Here is a 17,909-nt window from a genome sequence, read left to right as displayed (position 1 = left end):
AATAAATTTTTTTCGATATATTGAAAACTATTAGAGATTTTTTTCTGAAAATGGACATGTGGCATGCTTCTGGTGGGAGCATCTTGAAACAAAAATATAGTGAAATTTGTGCACCCCATAAAATTTTATGGGGGTTTTGTTCCCTTAAACCCCCCTAAACTTTTGTATATGTTCCTATTGAATTATTATTGCAGTACTATTAGTTAAACATATTGTTTTTAAAACTTTTTTGTCTCCTAGTACTTTCTCGAAAAGCCAGTTTTTATCGAGATATTTTGAATATTTGTCAAATCCACCACATTTTGTATATGGTTAAGTACGATTATAATTAGTACATTCTTTCACGGTTTTTGCTGTAAATTTTAAAGAACCACTTGGATTGACATGAAATTTGGCATACGTATAGCTAACATGTTAAAGAAAAAAAGTGATATGGTGCCGATGTGTGCTTTTGCCCTGCAGGTGAGTTTCACCCCATCTCGGGGGTGAAAAAATATATGTCCAAGATAAGTCCCGAAATGGATAAACTGACTAATTTTGTTCTATAGAGTTTTTCACCAAATCAATAATTTTTGAGTTATTTGCAAATGAAATATGTTCATTTTTCAACAAGATAACCAAGTTTTTAGACGGTTTTTCGCAAATAACTCAAAACGTAAGCATTTTGTCGAAAAAAATATTCTTAGCAAAATTATAGCCTATCAAAAAGTAAAAAAACGGTGTATATATTAGGTCTCTATACCTAGCAAAAGCAGAGTTATAGCTAATGAAAAATAGGTTCATATTCGAAAAATTCCAAATAGAATAATTCAATGTGAAATATCCAAATAATGGAGCATTCTTGGGGAAAATACATTACAACTTTTTTAAAGTGTTTAAAAAAAGCTTTATTTCCATTTAAAAAAAAAAAATTCTAGCATCAAATGTAAGCAAGTTACGCTAAAAATAAAGTTGGTCCCTTTTGTTTTGGCAAAAACTGATCATGGAAATCACCCCCCCCCCCCCCATTAGCAACTTAAATGAAATTTATCGTTACCGCTTCACAAGTTACTTTACTTATATTGTGTTTATATGGTCTGTAAGTTTTATCGATTCAAAGTGCTTAGTTTTGAAAAAATTTGGTTTTAAAGTAAAATTATTAAAAAATTTAATTTTGAAAAAATGCTTTTTTTCAAAATAACTTAAAAATTGTTAGAGATACCGAAAATTTTACACAATAAAAAAAAGTTAGCTTTACTTTTCTGAATATTTTGTATTTTTTTGTTTTTCTGTAAGACAAAGATTCGGTGTTTCTAAATTTGCATACACTCGTTATAAGTGACTCATTTAAGCCCTTTTAACTACAGCTCTTTCAAAAATAAGAACTTTGAACCGATAAAACTTACAGATCATATGATCATTACGTACGCGAGTAAAAAACTTGTGAAGTGCTAACAATTAAGTTCATTTGAAATGCTAATTAGGGGGTGATTTTCCCGATTTCTTACCAAAAAAAGGGACCACTTTAATTTGAGCGTAACTTGTTTACTTTTGATGCTAATTTTTTTTAAACATAAATAAGCATTTTTTAAAACACTTTAAAAAAGTTCAAATGAGTTTTCCCCAAAAAAGTGCTTCGTGTTTTGGTTATGGCACGTTAAATTATTTGATTTGGAATTTGACGAATGTGAACCTATGTTTCATTTGCTATAACTCTGCTTTTACTAGGTATAGTGACCTAATATATACACCATGTTTTTCACTTTCTTACATGCTATATTTTTGATAATACTTTTTTCTCGACCCAATACTTACTTTTTGAGTTATTTGCGAAAAACCGTCTGAAAACGTGGTTATTTTGTAGAAAAATTAACATATTTACTCGCAAATAACTCGAAAAGTATTATTTAAGTGAAAAACTTTATAGAAAAAAAAAGTTGCTTAGAATTAGTCATTTTATGCATTTCCGGACTAATTTCCCAGAGCAAGAGGACACATCGGCACATATCACTTTTTTTCTTTTACTTGTTAGCTATGTGTGTGCCAAATTTCATGTCAATCCAAGCGGTTGCGGTTCTTTAAAATTCAGAGGTTTTGCAATATTTTATCTTTAAAAAACGTACTAAATAGGGACCTGGTAATAATATGAAAAGTTTATAATTTACTTTTTTATAATATGAAAAAATACTAACAGGCAAAAGTTTAAAAACCCTGTGTTTAACTAATGGTACCGCAATAAAAGTTTAATTGGAACGTACACAAACATTTGGGGGGTTTAAAGGAATGAAACCCCCATAAAATTTTTATGTAAACATATTAAAAAAGAAGCCGCTTCTCGATAAAAACTGACTTATCCAAAAAATACTAATAGTCCCAGGGCGCATCTGTTTTGAGATGGACGTTGAGAGGTGACTCAAATTTTTTTGCAGAAATTGCTTGAAAATAACTCAAATAATAAGATTTGAGTTATCCTCCCACTCAAAATGGTCCGAAACATTGTTTAAATAATCAAAATGTCAAAATATGAAGGAAAAATTCGATTTTTTTATTGGTTTCTTGATTTTAACTTTAAAACTATTCATTTCTGAGAAAAGTTGTATCGACGTAAAAGTTGCATGATTAAATTTTCTACAATATAGAATCGGTTAAAAATTTAAAAAATAGTCACCCTTGTTGCAAAATAGCAATAATTGCGAAAAAAAACATACAAAAACAAGTATTTGCATTTTACGTTTTTCAACCATTTATGCTACACGTAGGACCTTCATATTTTACCCAGAAAAACTTTGTAATATAGTAAAACAACACTGTAAATTTCATTAAGATTTCATTTTTTTAATGTTGCAGGACTGAAAATAAAGCAGATAGAAAGTTGAATTTTTTTTTTGCTTATAGATGTGTACTGTACCTTTCATTTGCAATTATGCAAAATTAAAATCGATTAATTACCACGGCGTCAGGAAGTTTTTTAAATAAACATTAATTTTTGGTGCTACGCGCAGGACAGCGGTGTTCGATTCACACAAGTTGATTTCCACCAAAATTTCTTCCAATCTTTATCTAATATATTATTTTCTTACTCTATATTTTGTTGTATTTTAAAATTTTAATTCCACAAAAATCAAACTAATTTTATTATTGTTTGTAAAATATTGTTTAAACAATTGCATATGTTTAAAAATAATAAACTTTTATTCTCTAAGTTAAAATATATGAATAAATAAAGTTTTTGCTAAAAAAAGTGTTGTTTCAAAGGATAGAGTATGTGTTTTTATTTTGCAATTAACAAATTTATTTATTTATATCGAAATGTAATAAAAATTAATATGTATCAATAATTATCAAAGATCATTGGAATGCCCAATCAGAGCAAACTATCCGCTGTCCTGCGCGTGGCACCAATAATTAATGTTTATTTAAAAAAATTCCTGACACCGTGGTAGTTAATCAATTTTAGTTTTGTAAATTGCAAATGAAAGGAACAGTACACTTCTATAAGTAAAAAAAATTTCAACTTGCTATCTGCTTTATTTTCAGTCCTGTAACATTTTGAAAAAATGAATTTTTTTTGCGAAAGCTGGATTGCAAAATTTATTTTGCAAAATATATTGAACTGATCTTAATGAAATTTAGACTGTTGTTTTACTGTATCATAAAGTTTTTCTGGGTGAAATATTAAAGTCCTAAGTGTAGCATAAATGGTTGAAAAACGAAAAATGCGAATAATTGTTTTGGTATGGTTTTTTCGCAATTATTGCTATTTTGCAACAAGGGTGACTGTTTTTTAAATTTTTTACTAAATTTATGTTGTAGAAAATTTAATTACGCAACTTTTATGTTTGTACAACTTTTCTCGGAAATGAATACTTTTAAAGTTATAATCAAAAAACGAAGAAAAAAATCGAATTTTTCCTTCATTTTTTGACATTTTGATTATTTAAACAATGTTCCGGACCTTTTTGAGAGGGAGGATAACTCAAATATTATTATTTGAGTTATTTTCAAGCAATTTCTGCAAAAAAATTTGAGTCGCCTCTCAACGTCCAAATGTACTAATATTTTTACAGATGCGCCCTGGTCTATAAGAGGGAAAAAAGTTTTAAAAACATTATGTTTAACTAATGGTACCACAATAACAATTTAATTGGAACGTACACAAAAATTTGGGGGCGTTTAAGGGAATAAAACCCCATAAAATTTTTATGGGTTGTACAAATGTCACTGTTGTTTTTTTTTGAAGATGATCCTGCCATAAGAGTGCTACATGTCCATTTTCAATAAAAAATCTCTAAGAGTTTTCGATATATGAAGAAAAATCTATTTTTATTTTGTAACTTCAAAGGGCTGTAACTTTTTTTGTATGCACTATTGTATATAGGTAAGGCAGGTCAATCAACCTATTTTTGATCCTAGAATCTTTAGTATAATTTATGAACAATCTTTTCGGGACACCATGTATATCACAATGAAATTAATTAAAAAAAAATTAAATCTAAAAACTATAACTTTAACATACCAGTTTTTCAGTTCTGTTGGCATTTTCCAAATACGCCCCCAATGGGCAAATACTAATAAAAATTAACCAAAAGCAGAGCTTCATGTTTGTTTGTTATTAATGCTTTCTTGACCTAGGACAAAAAGTGAAACTGATTTAATCTGGTCCCTGAACTTGCTTTTATAAAAATCTTACATATTATGTGCAAATATGTATATGTAACAGTGGCGTACGGCCAACGAGTAGACTAAAATAATAAGATCTTTATACCAACTAAAATATAAAGGAAAAGATTTCTCTCATTGGCTGTATACCATAATAAAAACTTACTAATGAAGTAAAAACCTCACATGTAGGTAGGTGGTATATAATTTTTTTTTTTTTTACTAATGAAGTAAAAACCTCACATGTAGGTAGGTGGTATATAATTTTTTTTTTTTTTACTAATGAAGTAAAAACCTCACATGTAGGTAGGTGGTATATAATTTATTAAAAAATTTTTTCCAAAAATGATCCAAGATGGATAAAATCACAAACGTTTTCGGACCAATCAGTCCATCATCAGGTGGTAGAAACTTCAGATCCAAAGTAGTTGGAACTAGCTGCATAATTAGGTCAAAAGACCTTAATGTAATAATAATTATGCCATTTAGGCTACAAAAATGTCGACAATAAGTCGATGTCACAAGAAATTAATTACCACCTACCTACATGTGAGGTTTTTACTTCACTAGTAAGTTTATACCAACTAATTTAAAAACATGTCTTTATCTTCTTCTTCCTCTTTATAAGCAATTCTGCTTGTTCATTGGCGGATAGTTACCTATATAGAAGGTTAGAAGGTTATCACTACGTTTTCTACCGATAGGTGATTTTGACAACACGTGTCTGCCCAAACACGCTAAATACCTTGGCCTCCATCTTGACCAACGTCTTACTTGGAAGAAACATATCCAAACGAAAAGAAGACAACTAGACTTGAAATTCCGGCAAATGTATTGGCTCCTTGGACGCAGATAAAAACTCAACATCCAAAACAAAATTCTTCTGTACAAAGCAATACTCAAACCTATTTGGTACTACGGACTACACCTCTGGGGCTGTGCAAAGTCAACATCACTGAATATCATCCAAAGATTTCAGTCTAAAGTTCTAAGATCAATAGTGGATGCACCATGGTATGTAACTAATCAAACACATCACGAAGACTTAAATATACCTTTCATCAGAGAAGAAATCCGTCGAGCCACGGAGTCACAAAAGAGCTATAATAAAACTCTAATAATTCAATAAATCATAAAAATTTTAATCCCTTAGGCTTAGGAGATAAGCGGGAAAACCCATCGTTATCCCTGGCATGTAATAAACTAATATTTGTCTGCAGAAAGCCCAAATTTATTATATTGTTGTAAAATAGTACCGGCACATTTGTCTAAATTTAAATACGCACCAATCACATTTGCAGATGTTCAAAGAACTTTTTCTGCGTATAAATAATATATTATGTATAAAAGATTAATACTGTCGTAAAGTGTGAAAGTCCGATGAGCACGACAAACGGTCGTGCGACCGTTTGTCGTGACGACCAAAGTCGTAAAGTATGAAATAGGCCTAAGGATTACATTTAATTCATTTTATTTTTCAGTTTTCATTCGATCAGATTTCTCGTAACATAAGTATTCAGCCCGATGAAACTGTTCTAGTAAACTCTAAAGCATTAGTGCGGGAAAGTTTAACTTTCGGAAAGAAAATACGTGCAGGAAAGTGTCTGAAAAGAATTTTCTTAATTTCGAAGATGTGCCGGACGTTCAGAGTGATAATCGGGCAGTCAGTGTACTGGCAAAGTAAACTATATTTAAACTTCATTGACTTTAGGAAGATGTTCGATATACTACACAAAAAAAAATGTAAGAAATAGTAGAACATTATGGGATAGAGGAGAAATTCTTAAGCATGATGAAGTTGTTTTATGATAACACCACCAACATCACTGAATATCATCCAAAGATTTCAGTCTAAAGTTCTAAGATCAATAGTGGATGCACCATGGTAGGTATGTAACTAATCAAACACATCACGAAGACTTAAATATACCTTTCATCAGAGAAGAAATCCATCGAGCATCTGAATCACAAAACGAGCGTACCATTCACCATGACAATGAATTAGTAAGGGAATTATTCCATAATGGCCCTGCCACAAGGAGACTAGGTAGAACGTGGCCCAGGACCTATTTTAAAACTTAAACATAAATAGAATAAGATGAGACATCATTGGAAGTCTTTTCTTCATGCCCAAAAACATGGAACAAATTTACTAAATACTCTTTTAATGATGTAGATTGTAAATAAACGAAATTACATATAAAAAAACGTGTCTGTCCCATTCTGGTTATGTGGTTATTCCATTATTTTTTTCTATTTACTGTCCATTCGTTTATACAATGTACGTTATATTGTCTTCTAATGTCTTCACCCCTTTTTCGATCTCTCAGGTATTTCCTGTAATTTTTCTCATTACTCTCATCTCTGCCGTTTTCACTAGTCATTGTGTTGTTGCTGTATCGGGTCTTGTTTCTGATGCATATGTCATTATTGGTCTGTCGGTTTCGCCATATTATAGGCATATAGTGCCATTATTAAGGCATCCTGCCAGTCTATCTGCTTTTTGTACTTGATTTCTCACTTCTTTGTCCAGGTCTCCATAGCTTGCAACGACAATGTAATTTCAAGGTATTTACTTCCAATACTTGTTCAATACTGATACCATCAATTTCTATTTGACATTGAAATGAAATAAGAAATGCGATAGACTACCTCAGCTTATTGAAATAATATTCGAAAATATTACCTCAATCATCCAAGATCATCGCTACACCCTTAGCTTAGCTCAGTCACTCAGGTGTGTGTTCGTCTTGTCCTAATCTTAGAAATGAACTATGAAGGTTCGGAATTAAAGCAAACAAAACAATAGTTTTAACTACAGTAGGAAAAATGAAAGAATACCCATGAACGAACATATAAAACACGCTGTATTTTCCTGTCACCATGTCACACAAACAATTGGCCAGCGCAAGTACATGTAATAATTATTGTTACATGTACTTGCACTGGACAATTTTCTTTGTGACACGGTTACAGGAAAATACAGCGTGTTTTTTATGTTCGTTCATGGGTATTCTTTAATTTTCCGACTGTAATCATGTTTATTGTTCAATCAAGATATAACAAAAATGTGTCTTATTATGTGCATTAACAAATGTATTCAAATTCTTGCCAAAAACTAACAATTTGTAGATTATATGGCTTTGGTATCTGGTTCTATGGTAACTTCTTGATGTCGAATGGTACTGCCGTTGACTTCTTGTAGATCTGGGCAGATGTTCGGCCCTAGGCCCCTGCAGCTCCAGTCTTGGTGGTGTTGTATTTAGGAGAAAGGTAGATTTTATCCAAAAACTAGAAGAGTAAAACACATGTCAATCATCAAGAAGTTAATAACCAAAGTGTGCCAGTCTGCCATTCTTCAATCCAAAGAGTAGCAGATGACAAGAATAAATTAAATGGAATTTAGATGAGGAGAATAGTTAAAATTTGATTAACAAACGTGCATATATGTAAATTAAAAAGATATTGAGACGAATAATATTGAGATAATAAAAAGATATTATATTTAAAACTAAAATATGTATCAGAAACCATGTTTTTAGATGGGAGGTTAGGTTAGATATAAAATTTTTTAGAAAAATCCGTTAGATTTAGAAATGTAATTACAAAAAAAAATAATTAGAATACACAACTCACCCCAAGAGAATATGGTCTGATGGAAAATAAATCATAATTTTCAAATTACATGCCTTTTTAAGCAATAATTCTTCCCTTCCATTTTGTGTCTTCGGGGAGGGATGAAGTGACACTGTCATTGAAAACGACATTTGAAATGACGACCAAGTACGTATGAAGTAGCAGACATGTTCCGTATTGAAAGACAGAAACTTATAGAGTAAGAATATAGGGGTAGGTTCAGTATGATGACTTAGATGTTAGATGAAAAGAGATATATTAAATAAAAGATAATAAAAGAGGATAATAAAAGAGGATAATAGTAAAAGGAAGTTTTTAACGAAAAAGCAAGTTAAAACGAATAGAAGATAATTATTAATGAAATATTAAAGAAAATAGAATAAAATAATTATTTAAAAATAAAATATCAAAGATGTGACGTGTGTAACGTTACAACATCTGATTGGTTCTTTACTGATTACTATTGTTTTAGTTTTCTGAGATGAAATTGTCATATTGAATTCTTTTGCTCTTATGTTAAATCTGTGGACTAATCTGAAGACTATTTTGGGCTATCAATATTGCGTCGTCTGCGTATTAGAGTATGTTTAATTATTTGTTTCCCATTCTATATCCTCTTCCTTTGTTGAGTTTTTTGATGATTTCATCCATGATTGAATTGAAGAGCATAGGACTCAATGAGTCTCCCTATCTTATTCCGCTGTCTATATCTATAGGTTCTATAAGTTGTCCATCTATTCTGACTTCCATTTTGTTGTTTTGGTAGGTGTTTTCAATAGTTTTTATGATATCTAGAGGAACTTCTTTATTTTACAGAACATGGATTACATCTTTGAGTATTACTCTGTAAAATGCCTTATTAATAGTTTTCTGGCTGCTTTTTTCTCCTTTTTTGAATAGTAAAATTAGTTCGCTCGTTCTCTATTCGTCTGGTGTTTTATTGTTTTTTATGATTTTGTTAATTAATGTTGTTAATTGTTCTGTCATTGCTGCTCCACAATATTTCATTAATTCGTTTGGTATTCCATCCTGACCTGCAACTTTTCTGTTCTTCTTAAAAAAAATATAATTGCATAAAACCAAAATTTACATACAATTCTGTATTTGTGTATTCAATAAAATATGGCACAAACAGATATTTACATAATATAATAAACATCTTAATTCTCAAATACATTGAACCCTATGCCCTCTGCCCCATATGTATGAATGTATTGAATTTACCGCTTTATTCAGTATCCTTGACAAGTTTGTCTGAAAAAAAATGCGTACTTTGTACCCGCATAAGGAGTTATACTTCTATTATTATGATTTCAACGAAATAAATGTATTTCAAACAGTTTATTTGTATTTTATTTAAATACACTCACCGGCAAAATTAATCGCCCACCCTTGATTTCTTTCAATTTGTAGAAATTGTCAATCTTGGACCACATTTTTTGAAAGATACGGTGAAAACTACCTTTAAGGAACAGAAAGTAATAAAATTATTGAAAAAAAGTCGATTATTAAGGGATGCTTAGCAAAAATCCAATGTATTTAAAAATCTTCAAACATAATTCAAACAACTATAATTTTGAAAATCATCAGTCTAGTTAAAAAAAATTATGAGTATTAATAATGGCTGAAGTAATAATGAGGAATTGGAGTATAAAAATGGAAGAAACCATATTTAAAAATGAACATCAATGTTTAGAAGACTAAGGCTAAGGCTCCACGGACGACAAATTTACGCTAGCAGTAGCCGTAAAACGAACTTAAGGTTCCGCGGAACGGAATGGGAATAGCCGAACTGAACCGACTACGCACAAGTCCTGTAGTCGGTACAGTTCGGCTATTCCTATTCCGTTCCGCGGAACCTTAAGTTCATTTTACTGCTACTGCTAGTGTCAATTTCTCGCCTGTGGAGCCGTAGCCTAAGTTTTTCAACCTAATAAAAATATTTGTAAATTAAATATTTTTAAAAGATTTTTAATTGAAAAACTTTATTGGCCCATTTCCTGGTAACAACCTCCAAGGCTTCTACAATATGCAAGCCAAATGGATGCTGCAGTGAAGACTAAAGGGAAGGAATTCTACACTATGCAATTCACAACCCCCGTCTGCAGCGTGGTAAAGTTCCAACGGAAAATGGACCTAGTTACTCTATAGGAGTAATACTAATATAAAAATAAAAATGTATACCATTTTTATTCATTCAGTTGCGGTGCGAAACCAAAACTGTCTTAATTTTTACTCAGATCAGAGAGTGCAGCCAGCACTCTTATCGACGATTTCACCTCTTGTTAGAGGTTCATCAGAGACTGCATAGGCTGCATTTCTCTGGCCCAGGTAAAAATCTTCGACATATCCATCTCCCACCGCAACTGACGAGATACCTCGTCTGCACAGGATGCAGTCTCTGATGAACCTCTAACAAGAGGTGAAATCGTCGATAAGAGTGCTGGCTGCACTCTCTGATCTGAGTAAAAATTAAGACAGTTTTGGTTTCGCACCGCAACTGAATGAATAAAAATGGTATACATTTTTATTTTTATATTAGTATTACTCCTATAGAGTAACTAGGTCCATTTTCCGTTGGAACTTTACCACGCTGCAGACGGGGGTTGTGAATTGCATAGTGTAGAATTCCTTCCATTTAGTCTTCACTGCAGCATCCATTTGGCTTGCATATTGTAGAAGCCTTGGAGGTTGTCACCAGGAAATGGGCCAATAAAGTTTTTCAATTAAAAATTTTTTAAAAATATTTAATTTACAAATATTTTTATTAGGTTGAAAAACTTAGTCTTTTATTTAGCAGATGCCGCTAGGCACCTACTACCATCTCGTCAGTTGCGGTGGGAGATGGATATGTCGAAGATTTTTACCTGGGCCAGAGAAATGCAGCCTATGCAGTCTCTGATGAACCTCTAACAAGAGGTGAAATCGTCGATAAGAGTGCTGGCTGCACTCTCTGATCTGAGTAAATATTAAGACAGTTTTGGTTTCGCACCGCAACTGAATAAATAAAAATGGTATACATTTTTATTTTTATCAATGTTTAGCTTTCGCGGATGATCTAACAATATTAGCAAAATCGAAGAAAGAATTGAAAAGAATTGTGAAAAAGACAGAAAAAAAAGCAAATAGGTTTGGCCAGGCGCGGATACATGGGGGTCAACGGGTTCATGGACCACCTATTTTATTTAGTCTATAATTATTTTTTTATTATTTATTATTTTTTTCTGTTAACTCTAAACTTTAACCATCAGTACAACACTAAATTACACGACAACCGCTTCCAAAGAATTGAAAGAAGCCATAAAATCTAATAAAACCCCCTTCTCTGAAAAATAATCTGCAGGCGCATTTGTTTGGGTGCCGGTGGAACCATAAACAATGGAAATATTTTTTTCAATTCAAAGAATAACAAAAATGATATTTTAAAATGCAAATATATTACACTGGGTATAAACCTTATCTCATGAAAAGTCACGTTTCAAATTTGCGATACAATAAAGATATAAAAATTTGTATTTTACTAGATAATCTATGCGTACCTACCCATTGATGGTAGAAAGGTTTTTCTTTATGGTAAAGAACAGCCCGTGAGATTAATAGTCGTGAATTGTCTATCAATTATTTTGATACCGTGGGTATCTGGGATTATATAGTGTATTTTATCCTTAAAGGAAGTGTGAGTTGTATGGCTGAATCTGGAAAATATAATTAATAAGTACATGATAATGGGGGATACACAGCAAGACAATGAAGAGTTTATAAAAATACAGTAGGAGAAAGATTACATAATATACAGTTTTGACAGAGTTGAAGAGTTTACCTACCTTGGTGTGAAAGTAAAGGAAAATGGATATGAAGATAAAGAAATAGAATCCAGAATTACAAAAGGCAACCAGAAATACGGAATGCTGAGATCCCTAATGAAGTCTAAGTTTGTTTCAAGAAAAACAAAAGAAATAATTTAGAAGACAGTGATCAGAGCTACGGTTGTAAGGTACCTGACCCAAATAAGGCCCGTCTTATTTAATTATTTTTAAATAAATACTAAATATTCGATTTAATTTCTCAAAGCAATGGAAAAGGAATGGAAGGTTTATGCTCTTTCATTTTACTATGGTACAGTTTATCAAATTTTAATACTTTTAAAGTTATAACGGTTTTTTTTAATCAGTGTTGTGGGCCTTATTGGGTACAGTAGTTCCAAAAAAGGCCCACCAGTTGATCCAAATAAGGCCCACCTTTTTTTTAATTGTTATTTTATTTTGTTCATTAATTTGATACATGATTTTAGATGTTAATAAAATTAGATACTGTTAACTATTTTTGGGGGTATTTTATTGCAAGATATCCAATAAATAAAGGCATTTATCAAATCAGAAACATACGTTTATTCACATTTAAGAAATTTTACAGTTTTGTAATAATCCGCAGTCTAGAAATCCACTTTGGACAAACAAATGTAGGGGAAGGACGGGGAAGATGACGCAGCGTCTAAGATGACGCACCTCTGTATTTTATCAAGTACTTCACTAAATTCAGTTTTTATACCCGTGGCGCCCTCCTTTAGAAACTACTATTACTTTAAAACTTCATCGGTCAGCTTTCGTACTGTTTAGTATCTGTGAGGCAGAGTAACGCGATACACGTTGATTTCTTGTTATTTTTGACACTGCGAATATTAATGGTAAGTTGTTTAAAAATGGTTCCATTGGATTTTCTTCATATTCATGGGAGTAGGTGATATTTATTTTCAGTTAGCGAGGATTTATCTGTTAAATATTTGATGATGGATAATTTTGATAACCATTTTTTGTAGGTTATGCTTAACAGGCTAAGTTGACGCAGACTGCGTCATCTTTGCTGTTATAGTGCGTCATCTTTGCCTTTTCAGTTCATTACCTTAAATAACAATGGAGTATAGAATATTTATTATTTAGTGTCTATTTTGCATTTTGAGGCATCTTTTTCTTTTTTAGAAATGGGAAAATATATACGAAAAACACAGAGAGGATCATTTTCTGCAGCAGCTCTTAATGCAGCATTGAATGCAATTTGTAGAGATGGTCGTAAAATTCGGGAAGTGGCAAGGGCATTTTCAATACCAGAAGCTACATTGAGGAGAAAACTTAAGGTTAAAAATTTATTAAAGGAAGTCAAATCAGAGTCTCTTGGTGAAGCCCCATTGTTTTCGGCACATCATGAAAAGGAGATACTAGATCATGTTCTCAAGCTGGCCAATTTATTTTTTGGTATCACTTGCATAGAGCTGAGAACCATGGCATTTGCTTATGCAGAACGCAATGAAATTAAACACAATTTTAATAAGAATAAACAAATGGCTGGAAAAGACTGGTATCTATGATTTATAAAACGAAATCCTCAAATTTCCTTGAGAAAGCCAGAAGCTACAAGCATTAATAGAATAACAGCCTTCAATAAAATAGAAGTAGACCGCTTTTTTAAAAATTTGGAAACAGTGCAAGAAAAATATAAATTTCTGCCAGATCGCATTTACAATGTTGATGAAACCGGTATATCTACGGTTCCTAAAGAATCATGTAAAAGACTTGGACCCAAAGGAGTAAAGCAGTTTGGAATCATTTCTTCGTGGGAATGAGGGAAGAATATCACGGTAATAATGGCGTTCAGTGCCTCCGGTAACTACATACCTCCATTATTTATATTTGCCAGGAAGAGGATGAGCCCACAGCTTCAGAAAAATGGACCAAGCGGTGCGATTTACAACTGCACGGATAATGGATGGAGTAATACGTCTATGTTTTTATTATGGCTGAAGCATTTCCAAAAAAAAGTCCTGTCTAGTCCAGATAATCCCGTGCTGTTAGTATTAGATAATCACTCGAGCCATATTTCACTGGATATTTATAATTACTGCAAAGAGAATGGGATTATAATGGTTAGTATTCCACCCCACACATCCCACAAATTACAACCTCTTGATGTGTCATTTTTTTCTGCATTAAAATATGCGTATGGTCGCCATTGCAATTCCTTTCTAAAATCTAAGATCAGCAACTCAGAGTTTGAAGATAAAATTACTCCATATGATGTCGCCGAGATTTTTAAGTTAGCATATGATCAGGTGGCAAATATTGATAAGGCCGTTTCTGGTTTCGGAACGTGCGGAATTTTTCCGTTAAACTCTGATAAGTTCACAGAAGATGACTTTTTTCCTGCTGATAATTTAAACAATGATAGCTTGGATAGAGATGTTTCTCCTGAACCTGCACCTCAGGGAACACCTCCACTAATAACAACACCATCTATAAGAGAACCAGAATTACCACGTCCATCAACCAGCCGACAGTCTCCTGAAAGTCGTCACACAACCCCCACAAAACAAAATGAAATAACCAAACGTCCACATATTTCTCTTTCACTTATTTCTCCAGTTCCTTTGCCCAATAAAAAAATTAAAAGAAAATATGGACGACAAAAGCAACATTCTGAAATTCTAACAAGCACCCCTTTAAAAGAATTCTTAGAAGAAAAAGAGAATAAAAAAAAAGAAAAACTGGCGAAGTCGGAAGAAGGAAAGAAAAAAGTAACCAGACAAGTATTGGTTAATGATGCAGGATTAAAACTAAATAAAAATAAATGGAAAGCCAAAGTACAAAAAATAATCAAACAAAAAATAAACAAAAAAATCTTGGAGGATAGCGATACTGAAGAAAGCGATTTTGATGAAGAAGGTCTTTGCAATGACGATGAGTTGGATGAAATAATCAACGAGGGAGGTGAAACTGATATCTGCATATTATGTGGAGATTTCGGCAAAAAGACGGAAACATGGTTCAGATGCACAAGTTGTGGACAATGGGTGCATAAAGAATGCAGTGGAGCCAAAAGTCCCGAAAACTACATTTGTGACTTTTGTTAATATGTTAAAAAAGCTTTGTTTACATTTTCTTACTTTCAGTATTAAAAAATAAATTTTCTTTTCATATCACTTGCACTTTTAATATAGATACCTACATGCGCCATCTTCACCATCACTGTGCGTCATCTTTCCCTCGGTGGAAGGTAAGATGGCGCAAAAGCGTTTTTTTTTAAAGCCGCATAAAAAATACTTCCTTTTATTGAATTTAAAAATAATCCTAGAAATTGGTTATAGAAATGTCCAAATTACAGGCTCGTAGCATTCAAAGTTAGCTTAAATATTTTTTACCCTTAAATAAAATGTATTTTGCTTAGATGCGTCATCTTCGACGTCCTTCCCCTAGGTGTTTTGTCTCTTCTTGTTAATCCTAAACATTCTTCGTGTACGTATTTAAGTAAGGCATTTGGTGCACAGCCTTATATCTGCTATTCTGTCCTTTTGACACAAGTAGCAAAACCAGCTCTCTTCTTTTTCTCATGAGTTTAGATTCCAATGCACTTGGACCTGCTTCAAGAATATCTTTTAAGGAAGGTTGAATTTTTTCCTTTATCTTTCTTTTCATTGAGGGATTTTAGTTTTATATTATGTTCTCCTTTTTTGGATTCGTCTGTTTCCCTTTATTACTAATAGGTTTTTTGTCTTGATTTTTACCCTTTTCAGTAAATAAAGCTTTATGTACTGTAACCGCTTTATAATTAAGTGACTGCTCGGGGCTGGACAATTTTCTTTTTTATTTTAGATGTAGGAAGAATTTTCTGAAAGCAAGTCTCCAAAATACTTTCGTCATTACTGGAATCATCGTGAAAAGATAAGATGTCGGAACTGAAGTTGTACTTGAATCTGGCGAAGAATAAATCTTTCTTTTCTGACACTTTTTCTTAGAGGGGTCTCGTTCTTGTATCATTGGTGCCTGGCTGTCATCGGTCCTCGATTGTGTAAGCGATGGAGTATCTTCTTCATTTATGTTATCTCGCCTCGACAGTTCAGATGGAGCAAATGCTTGTTCCGGGATAACATTAGGGTCAAACGGATAGATGCCTGTGGCACGAAACCCAGTTGAAACATTATGAGGTGTAACAGCTTTTGGCCAGACTTTGGAAAATATTTTTCTGAAAATTCTTTTATTAATCGTACGCCCTCCGTCAGTTTTTGTGGTGGTCCAGTACAACAAAACCTCTTGGTCCCAATATTCTTCAAAAGGCGCAAATACAGATTTGTCCATCGACTGTAGCTCGTGTGCAGTGTTGCTAGGAATACAAAAAAGTGTAATGCCATGGAAGTCAGCTGCATCAACAATACCTGCGTCTAAGTTAGACTTAGCTCCATCGAAAATAAGTAAAACGGGACCTTGTGGTTTGAGCTTTGCAAAGTGGTGTAGGTACCCATTTTATAAAGGTTGATATTGTCATTGATCCTTTCTCTGTCATTTCAATGGTCGAACCAGCTGGAAGATTATCTTGCCATTCTGGCTGCATTCTTTTTCCTTTGAAGAGAATCATTGGAGGTATAACTTGCCCCAGAGCGTTTTCACTTGAAACTATGGTAACATTTTTACCATGTTTAGGAGCAACCATATGTACCCGTTTTGATCCTTTTTAGCATAGACTGATTGTTATTTATGTAGAGAAAGTCGACATCCTTTCTCATCCATATTAAAGATTAAATGCGGTTTATCAAAAATGTCCAATTTAGACAGCACCTCTTTTAACTTGTTATAATAGTCGTTTACTATAAACTTATTAAGTTTGGGTGCTTTTCCAGGGTTCATGCTTTGTGTTTTTCTTTTTGCGACCTCTGGGTGACGTTTTAAAAACGGGCTTTAAATAAATAAATATTGCTGAAAATATACAGGTACCAAATAAGGCCCGCGGGCCTTGTTAGAACTCTACCGGTGGGCCTTAATAGGGACAGCTTCTTTGCCCATGTCTTGTCCTGTATTTTTATGAAAAACTATAAATACTGAAACGTTACAGTACGTTATTTTACATGTTGTCTATTATATAAATTATAATCTATCAGATCATATATAACACAATTATTTATCACTTTTATTTTAAAACTTATCAATAAATTCATAAATCCCTGAAAACAGTAATTTAATGTGCGCCTAGCGTGTCTGGACAAGCAACTGACATCAACATGAGTAGTCACACTTAACCTTGATTTAAGTTCAGATTTAGCCAATAGATGCCAGTAGCGTCCAGAGACAAACGTCACCTTGAGAAATATTCAACTTTTTTTAGGAAAAACAATCGATGGGCTTTATTTCGAACCGGGTCTTATTTGGGTCAGGTGCTCTATATGGAGCTGAATTATGGGTTTTGAGAAAGGCAGATGAAGAAAGACTAGAAAGATGGGAGAGGAAAATTCTCCGATCAATTTACGGAGGCATAAATACACAAATGGGATGGAGAAGAATGACAAATAAAGAGTTGGAAGAGCTGTATACGGAACCAAAAATCACCATAATAATAAAGGCGCAAAGAGAATGGAGAGAAGTGGTAAGAAGAGCGCAAGAGAGATTGTAACACAATAATGTGCCATGAACTGTAAAATGAGAGCTATGTATGTATATATTTATATAATGTATTTTTAATTAATATTGTATATTGTATATAGTAAAAAAAATGTAATTGTGTATTTCACGCCCAGGGCCTACATGGCGTGTTGAGCAAAATAAATATAATAATGGGTGATGCCGCCTCTGACCCTTAGGACTTCTTGGAGCCGGTTC

The 17,909-nt window shown here is 32.8% G+C and overlaps 1 protein-coding gene across 1 annotated transcript in view; it reads right to left on the bottom strand.

Moving 5' to 3' along the window:
- Positions 1–4,610, bottom strand: part of LOC114332826 (lipase 3-like) — a 112,339-nt gene extending 107,729 nt beyond the window's left edge. Inside the window, exon 1 of the mRNA XM_050660089.1 lies at positions 4,496–4,610. Within this exon, the coding sequence (XP_050516046.1) occupies positions 4,496–4,579 (84 nt within the window). The 5' untranslated portion in view covers positions 4,580–4,610. The remainder of the gene's footprint in view (positions 1–4,495) is intronic.
- Between the last annotated feature and the right edge of the window lie 13,299 nt (positions 4,611–17,909).

This window comes from Diabrotica virgifera, chromosome 9 (genome assembly GCF_917563875.1).
Source record: "Diabrotica virgifera virgifera chromosome 9, PGI_DIABVI_V3a".
Taxonomy (NCBI): Eukaryota; Metazoa; Arthropoda; class Insecta; order Coleoptera; family Chrysomelidae; genus Diabrotica; species Diabrotica virgifera.
This window is presented reverse-complemented; position numbering and strand designations above follow the sequence as displayed.